The sequence below is a fragment of the Myotis brandtii genome, unplaced genomic scaffold (assembly GCF_000412655.1).
Source record: "Myotis brandtii unplaced genomic scaffold, ASM41265v1 scaffold1058, whole genome shotgun sequence".
Taxonomy (NCBI): domain Eukaryota; kingdom Metazoa; phylum Chordata; class Mammalia; order Chiroptera; family Vespertilionidae; genus Myotis; species Myotis brandtii.
In genome coordinates, this window is record NW_005353572.1 from 151935 (window position 1) to 161370 (window position 9436).

General features: G+C 41.3%; 1 protein-coding gene and 1 pseudogene across 7 annotated transcripts in view; one reads left to right on the forward strand and one right to left on the reverse strand.

The window, feature by feature from the left end:
• Positions 1-800: 800 nt before the first annotated feature.
• The window catches only part of ACBD5 (acyl-CoA binding domain containing 5), a 60089-nt gene continuing 51453 nt past the window's right edge, over positions 801-9436 (reverse strand). For 6 of the 7 annotated variants that reach the window (XM_014540616.1, XM_014540610.1, XM_014540621.1 and 3 more), the window contains one exon: positions 801-1957. In XM_014540616.1, coding sequence (XP_014396102.1) covers positions 1825-1957 — 133 coding nt within the window. In that variant the 3' untranslated portion in view covers positions 801-1824. The remainder of the gene's footprint in view (positions 1958-9436) is intronic. The other variant, XM_014540633.1, reaches the window with a different exon arrangement.
• On the forward strand, positions 3449-4044 carry LOC106726308 (annotated as a pseudogene).

The window sequence follows — 9436 nt, forward strand, 5'->3', positions numbered from 1 at the left end:
GAGTTTTTAAAATATTAGCCCTGGCCGGTGTTCTCAGTGGTTAGAGAATCAGCCCAGGCACCTAAGGGTCTTGGGTTTGATTCCTGGTCAAGGGCACATACTTGGGTTGCAGGTTCGATCCCAGGCCCCAGTTGGGGTGTGTGAGAGAGGCAACCAATCAAGGTGTGTCTTTCACATCGATGTTTTTCTCTCTCTTCCTCCCTCCCTCCCTCCCTCCTTCCTATTCTCTCTAAAAACCAATAGGAAAATTATCCTCAAGTGAGGATTAACAAAAAAAAAGACACACAATCATAGTAGATCCCTCTCTAGGGACACATTTTAATTAAGATGGGATTAAAAAATAAACATCAAGTTACATGAAAGGAAAAAAAGAGTCTTGGGAAAAGCAAATTGTATTCTTATACATTTTTCTTCAGGCAAACAAAGAACCACCCTCCATAAAAGAGATGTATTACTTTCTCTCTTATTGCAAACACTCTGAACACATGATGCTAAATCCAGTATCATACATATCAAGAACGCTTAAAACATTTGCTACTAAACCTTTAAATCAAAGATACCTTTAAAGTACAAAGTATATCTAAATAAGCAGATAGACAGGAAAAATAAGTCCAACCTAGCTGGTGTGGCTCAGTGGTTGAGTGTTGATGTATGAACCAGGAGGTCATGGTTCGATTCCTGGTCAGGGCATATGTCCGGGTTTCTGTCTCTATCCCTGGTAGAGGGCGTGCAGGAGGCAGTGGATCAATGATTCTCTCTCATTATTGATGTTTCTCTCTCTCTCTCCCTCTCCCTTCCTCTTTCTGAAATCAACTAAAAAATTATTTTTTAATTCCAAAGTTGTTAAAGATCTAAATTAGTCTTCTTTCTAGTTTAAATGTGAGAGGTAGAGGAGAGAAACTTAAATTTGCATTAATTGGGTATGCCTTATTCATATGGAAGTACATAGCCTGTTAGCTTACAAATCCTTTTAATATCCCTATGAAATAGGCATTTATCAAATATTATACCCCGACGAAAAACTGAGGCACTAAGAGGTTAAGAGTCCAGGCTGGGTAGTTTACCAGTTGCAGAAAAGTAATTTTCATGTGAATCCTTTTTGACCTTTGTAAAAACAGTATAAATAAGGTCTTTCATTTTATATTTCAAAGCACCTGATGAAGCAGAAACAAGATATACTCAGTTAAAAACAAATGATTACAAAGGAATAAATGTATAGGATTTAATAAAAATCTTATTAATGATCTGCAGGCTCAGAATAAATTTTCATACCTTAAGCCCATTCTTCATCTTTCCCATCAGAAAGTTATGTTTATTCTGTGAATCATTTGTAAAAACTAAGCCTCTTATATAGGGCTCTAGTTTATAATAATGTTGTTTGAACACTAAAGTCAGAGCTGTGAACACCCAACAAAGATCATAGAAGTTTTCCACTTCTTGACATGACAATTCAGTGACTAAGATATAAAGTCAATTTAATCTACTTGAAATTTACTTCTGGTTTGCATTCTTTCTCATATTTAATTTAGAAAATTAAAAATACCCAGTTATAAATCTAATCTCATTATCACAACTGTACCTAAGCAGCTTATATTTCTCTACAGGAGATAATCAGGTAAACATGTTACCAAACAATAATTAATAATTTAATGTCCTTCAAGTTCAAGGGTAGGGGAAATCTATGTATGCTTATAACCTAGTTGAGATTGATTATTCAAGTATCAGCAATATTAGTCCTTAAAATGTTATCATTGTGTAGTGCAAAATATATATGTATATATGTACACAAACCAAAGGATTGGACAACAAAAAGCAATGTAATAATCACAAACTAGGATTTTCTTGTGATTCCACAATCCATTTCCTTCCAAGGTCATCCAGGCCTAGTAGTCTTCTTGAGTAAAATACCATTTTCTTCAGTTCAGTTTTCTTTAAAAAGAAAGTAAAAACCAATTTCCTATGAATAAAAACGCAACCTGAATATGAAACACACCCCATGCCAAAGAATTCTCTAACATAATCCTAACATTCAAATTCAAAATAAAACCATAAACCCACAAATGATCCTTATAAACCTATTTCATGTCACTTATAGTTCAATAGGAAAGATCTAATTGCAAGTGCTGATATTATCAAATGGTTTATAATAAATAATTTAAATATATATTCCTCCTCCCACAGCTTCTAAATTCTCAACCTTTTCTAGTTGGCTATTACAGTTCAGATTTTTTTGCATTATTTAATAATTTATGAAATTGGAAAGGCTGTGAAACAAAATAGCTTAATAAAACGACAACAAGTTGACAGATGTACAATCTGGACTATTAATTTAATTAATATATATTATGCATCTGTTACATTTTGGGCACTGTGCCAGGCACTGGGGATTTAAACATAAATGAGGCAGGCTCTCAACCCTCAAAAGACCTCTTGGTTTAATAGAGGGGGGGATATATATAAACCAACAATTCAGATATGTATAATGCGATGGTTTTAATGATAGCAGAGTGAATGAGGTATCAGAGAATTGGTGGGCTTATTATCACAAGACACAACAATCACATGTGATCTGAGTTCTGAGAAAGATTCCCCGAGCTGTAAATAAAATCTCTATACCCTCCCAGCACTCAAGATGCCAAAATGGCTGAAACTGTCTCAGCACAGATTCATTCCTCTCCTCTGTGGAAATGTTCATATACAACCCCTTTGGCGGAAGTGATATTTTAAATAATCAGATCATTCCTTATCCTGTGAACAAATCTTCTTAGTTATACCTCCTTGGCAGGAGTGACATTTTAAGTAATCAGATCAACCCTTGCTGGTTTAGCTCAGTGGATAGAGCGATGCCCTGAGGAACGGAAGAGTCCCGGGTTCGATTCCGGTCAAGAGTATGTACCATGGTTGCGGGCTCCTCCCCGGCCAGGGCCCTAGTGGAGGCACATGCAGGAGGCAACCAGTTGATGTGTTCCTCTCACATTGATATTTCTCTCTGTCTTTCCCTCTCTCTTCCATTCTCTCTATAAATCAATAGAAAAATATTCTCGGAGTGAGGATTAAAAATAAATAAAATAATAATAATAGCAATAATCACATCAATTTTCATATAACTCATGGCATAAAGAAAAAAGGCCCCTGCAGGAATAAAACTGTAGGTGGTTCTAAAGACTCAAGTGCCTGAGCAAGTTTTTAGCAGAAATGTTAGCTGGAAGGTGCTTGAACAGTTAGCAAGATTTATCAAGAACCAGTGTAATGCAGATTACTACACGAAGTCTTTTGCAGCCTGGCTGGTATGGCTCAGTGGTTGAGTGTGGACCTATGAACCAAGAAGTCACTGGTTCGATTCCCGGTCAGGCACATGCCTTGGTTGCCGGCCCAATCCCCAGTGGGGGCCGTGCAGGAGGCAGCCAATCAATGATTCCCTTTGATCATTGATGTTTCTATCTCTCCCTCTCCCTTCATCTCTGAAATCACCTCTGAAAAAAATAAAAATATTTTTTTAAAAAATCCTTGGCAGCTCTTCCCTCTTGCGGCCATCATAGAAGCACCAGCAGTCAAAATGAAGTTCAATCCCTTTGTGACTTCTGACCAGAGCTAGAACCATAAAAGGCATTTCAATGCACCTTCCCACATTTGAAGGAAGATTATGTCTTCTCTTCTTTCCAAAGAGCTGAGAGAGAAGTACAATGTTCAATCCATGCCCATCCAAAAGGATGATGAAGTTCAGGTTGTTCGAGGACATTACAAAGGGCAGCATATTGGCAAAGTAGTCCAGGTTTACAGGAAGAAATATGTCATCTACATTGAACCAGTGCAACAGGAGAAAGCTAATGGTACAACTTTTCATGTGGGCATTTACCCCAGCGAGGTAGTCATCACTAGACTAAAGCTGGACAAAGACCGCAAAAAGATCCTTGAACGTAAAGCCATATCTCACCAAGTAGCAAAGGAGAAGGGAAAATACAAGGAAGAAACAATTGAGAAGATGCAGGAATAAAGTAATATTATATACAACTTTCATTAAAAACTTAAAATGAAAAAAAAAAAGCCTTTGCAGATTTATACAACTTAGTCTATAAATCCTAATCCTCTACATTATTCTATGACAGTGGGGAAATAGAGTGGACATCACTCTCTTCAGAACTTTAGAATGTTTTTCAGCCTCTTAATGAAATCTCTCTCCTTTTTTTTTAAATTAACTTGCAAAATGCAGGGTATGGTGTGATAGGGAAGAAAATATACAAAAAACAACAAATAAGGGAATAGGAATAAAATTCTGCCCCAGCCCATTGAACTCTACTCTGGTTGTACCGCTGAGATTCTTTTTCCTCCTCAGAAGCACAGGCCTGCCTTTTTGGGCCGGTACCATCTTCACCAGGCCCCACTGAAGAGTGTTTCTCCTGAGATCCTCTCCAACCCTGCCTAATTTGGGGTGATTATTTTTTTAGGAGTACGTTTATTGAAGCTGGGGACAGTGAAACGAGGAAGGGCTTAAGATAAAAGAAGCAACAGGAGAGAGCCTAGGCAGGGCTGCTTTGACTCACCAAGAAGTAAAAGTCACAAGGACAGAAGTGAGCCAAGGTGGGGCTGCTATCGGCTCACTGGAAAGTCAGAGAAAAAGGGGCCGTGAGGACTGGGCCAGGGGGTTAGCCCAGAAGAAGTTGCCAATGCCCATTGCTCCCCTGGTCACAAGTCTCCAAGTCTTCTAGGGACCTTTAGAGTTTTAGGATAAAGAGACTTCACTCAAGCCCTGGCAGGTGTTGTCCAATGGTTAGAATGTTGGCCTGAACATCGAAGGGTTGCCAGTTCGATTCCTCGTCAAGGATGTATACCTGTGGTGCAGGTTTGATTCCCCGGCCCCAAATGGGGGACGTTTTGGAGGCAACCAATCATCTCTTTCTCTTTCTCTCCCTCCCTCCCTTCCTCTCTCTCTAAAAATCAATGGAAAAAATATCCTTGAGTGAGGATTAACAACAACAAAAAACCACACAAGAAAATTCACTTGAAAAGGAGATTCAAGTAGGTGTGCTACAAGGAGGGCTCGCCTTTCCCAGGTTTGTGCGTGTGTGTGTGTGTGTGTATTTTAATATATTTTTATTGACTTCAGAGAGGAAGGAAGAGGGAGAGATAGAAACATCATGATGAGAGAGAATCATTGATCGGCTGCCTTCTGCATGCCCCTACTGGGGAGAGAGCCCACAACCCGGGCACGTGCCCTTGACCAAAATCGCAAAATTGAACCTGGGAACCTTCAGTCCTTAGGTTGATGCTCTATTCACTGAGCCAAACCAGCCAGGGCCCTACCTAGTTTTTAATGACTATGTTTCTACTGAAAGCTCAGTATTTCCAAAGAAACTATGACAGCAAATTTATTAATCTGAGCAGACTGATAAAGAAAAATAGTCAGAAAAAGTAATACATTAAGAGTAGTCATTTGGACTTAACAGGTCTGCTTTTAGTATTTAAGTCATAGATAATTTATTATCATTATCATTATTACTATTATTTTCCCTTTTTCAAATTTTATTTTTTTCACATTTTTAAAATTTTTTTCAAATATATTTTATTGATTTTTTACAGAGAGGAAGGAAGAGGGATAGAGAGTTAGAAACATCAATGAGAGAGAAACATCGATCAGCTGCTTCCTGCACACTCCCTACTGGGGATGTGCCCGCAACCAAGGTACATGCCCCTTGACCAGAATCGAACCTGGGATCATTGAGTCCGCAGGCAGATGCTCTATCCACTGAGCCAAACCAGTTAGGGCTATTTTTTTCACATTTTAATTGTATTTCTTTTTAAAATACATTTTTATTTATTTCAGAGAGAGGAAGGGAGAGGGAGATAGAGATAGAAACATCAATGATGAGAGAGAATTATCAATTGCCTGACTCCTGCATGGTCCCTACTGGAGATCAAGCCCACAACTCAGGCATGTGCCCTGACCAGGAATCAAACTGTGACCTCCTGGTTCATGGGTCGATGCTCAACCACTGAGCAACACCAGCTGGGTACATTTTAATTGTACTTTATTTTTTCCATTACCTTTTATCACCTCTATGCCTCTTCCACCTCCACCCATCACTTTCCATTCCACTCATGGATAATTTTAATAGTAGAATTATGAGGTTAGGTAACTGGGGAGAGGTGGCACTACAGGAGACTGTTCAGGGCCTATTTTTGAACAGATTTGCAAGTATTCTTCATCTTCATATCACATACAGAAAGAAGATTTTTCTAATCCACTGCAAAGTAATGTGAGAAATCTTTTACTTTTAAATTTACATTCTTCTATCCTAGGGGGTATGGAGAGGGTTCAAGCAGTGGACCTTATTACTATTAATGTTAAAAAAATGTTTTAAAGCTCACCACAAAATACAGTGGGGCCTTGACTTAAGAGTGTCCTGACTAACGAGTTTTTTGAGATACCAGCTGTCTCTCGGCCGATTTTTTGCATTGAATTGATAGAGTAATTTGAGTTAACGAGCTCCTTAACGAGCTCGGTCTCGGAACGAATTAAACTCGTAAGTCAAGGCCCCACTGTAGCCATTTATGTTCCATATGTATAGGATTATCTCAGTGTGTCTGTTTGAGTCCAGATGCACATTTATTAGATAAAATTAAAGCTTTTTTATATCCTATGGCACTTCAGTTTGCCATCCTGCCAATAGTGAGCTTCAGCACACAGTTCTGAAAGCTTACTACATACCACACACTGTAGTAGGGGATGAGGTACAGGATGGTCCCTATTATGAGTAGGGCAAATCATCTCCTGCTCACACTTTTCCCTTCCTAACAGGATTCTTGATCTTCCTTTTCATCTCCAAAACAGACCTAGCTCCTCCAAACCATACACACTGGTTTCTAATCTTTATTCCTGAAACGTCAGATTAAATATTGTTAAACCCTGCCAGATCAAACCTTGCCTAAATCCCCCCAAGGCAAAAATTTATTTCAAAATCAAACATGGCTCTATCTCGAACCCCTGTTAATTTGTTACATATATAAGCAAATAACACATAAAAACACTAGATTTCATCCAAATGCAGTCACGCAGTGCTATATAACTTGCAATTTGGAAGAACTAAACACCTAACACACAACAGAAAATTTGATAAAAATTCAATAACAACAAAGTAGAAAATTAAAAATAGGGGAAAATTTCTTCATTCAGAGACATCTATAAATAACTGAAAGGGATATTTGGGAGAAATTGTGTATACATCTACTGGTAAAGAATATTTTTTAAATATAATTTTAGAAAAACTGCTATTTTGGGTGACTGCTGAAGCAAAGCATAGTTTGCTTTTTCAGCCTTTAATAAAGTGACAAGATGCCTTAATCTTGGACATAAATTATTAACCAAAGTAAGTTTTTTGTCTTATGCCAAATTTCTCTACCCTCCAACTCCCACTTTCTACATAGGAAACATGAAAGGGAACTTTGAAATGCATTGCAAAATATGTAAACACCTGGCTTTAGTGCCACTATTCCCTGGAGCTTAAATTACTGCATGTTGAAAAGGTTTAGTTCTTTTTTCTTCCTGTTATCAGGGAAATCAGAATTTAAAACATTGTTTAGCCAACCACTGTAGGAGAAATGTAAAACATATTAAAGAAGAAAGGATTTAAAGTAAGGTCTATATCTTAACAACTGAAATGACACATACACAAGAGAAGTAGGAAGGGAGTAAATAATATTGGGAAAGCAAATTATGCCTCTGAAATCCTACTAAAGTTTTTCAAGTGGGCAGATATTTCAAAAAGTGTATTTGGTTCATTTGGGAACATAAAGCAGAGAACAAAGAAGACTGAAACAATTCACCTAATGTCACAAGCATTTCAATTTCTCTACTATAAAATATAACGAGCCCTAGCCAGATTGGCTCAGCCGATAGAGCACTGGACCCGGGTTCGATTCCGATCAAGGGCACATGCCAAGATTGTGGATGTGCAGGAGGCAGCTGATCAATGATTCTCTCCCATCACTGATGTTTCTATCTCTCTCTCCCTCTCCCTTCCTCTCTGAAATCAATAAAATATCCTCAATAATAAAAGCCTAATATGCAAATTGACCAAACAGCAGAACAACCAGTGGAACAACTGGTTGCTATGATGTGCACTGACCACCAGGGGGCAGATGCTCAATGCAGGAGCTGCCCCCAGCCCATAGGCCCCAGACGAGCCAAGGGAGGTGACCGGCAGCAGTGGGGAGCAGGGCTGGAGAGCGCGCAGTGTCAGGCCGACCAAGGCGGGTGCCAGCAGGTCGCCCCTGATCGCTGGCCAGGCCTAGGGACCTTACCCGTGCACGAATTTCATGCACTGGGCCTCTAGTCTATAATAATAAAAGTAATATGCTAATTAGACAGGATGTCTTTCCAGACATCCTTCTGGATTGACCTTCTGGATGAAGCCGGGGCTGTGAGGGAAGCCCAGGCCCCAGGTGCGTGCTGGCGGCCAGAGGAAGCCCAGGTCCTGGGTGCCAGAGGGAAGCCGGTGCCAGCAGCCAGGGGAAGGAAGGCCCATTCTTGCATAAATTTCATGCATCGGGCCTCTAGTATTTAAATACACACACACACACACACACACACACACTAGGGGCCCAGTGCACGAATTCGTGCACCTTAAAAGGAACTGTGGGCCGTGAGGCTGCAATGGGCACAGGGGCAGGTCTTGGCCCATCCTCCACGCCCCTGCCCGGCCCCTCCTGCTGCGGCCCCTGGCCCCCTGTCTGCCAGCAGTCTCATTCCCACCACTGCCACTCCCATGCGCTGATGGTGCCGGCCCTGCATGCACCCGCTGAAGGCATGGAGCAATTGGGGCCAGTGCCAGAAGCGGGTGTGAGTGGGGCCAGCGTCATCAGCAGGTGTGAGCAGCAGCTGCTGCCCTGATCACCCTTCAGGAGCAGGGGGAGGTGGAGAAGCCCTCAGGGGCAATCAGGGCCGGCAGCCACCACTTGCACCCACTGATGGCGCCAAGCAATCGGGACCGGTGCGGGCACCAGCAGTGGGTGCAAGTGGTGGCTCCAGCACCAGCAGTGGGTGCGAGCGGGGCCGGTTCCAGCAGCAAGTGCAAGTACCAGATGGGATCACGGCACATGGGAGCAAAGAATTTTCAATAACCACCAGAGGCTCACCCAATGACTGCGACAGGCACCCTGCCTTAGTCTGGCAGTTCCGCTCACCTGCTTCACCATCCTGCTGCAACTGACACCCACCATGTTCCACACATACCCCCTGGTGGTCAGCGCACGTCATAGCAACAGTTGTTCCAATGTTCAGTCTATTTGCATATTAGCCTTTTATTATCTAGGACTAGAGGCCTGGTGCACAAAAATATGTGCACTCGGGGGGGATGGGGGGTCCCTCAGCCCGGCCTGTGCCCTCTCGCAGTCTGGGACCCCTTGGGAGATAACGACCTGCTGGCTTAGGCCTGCTCCC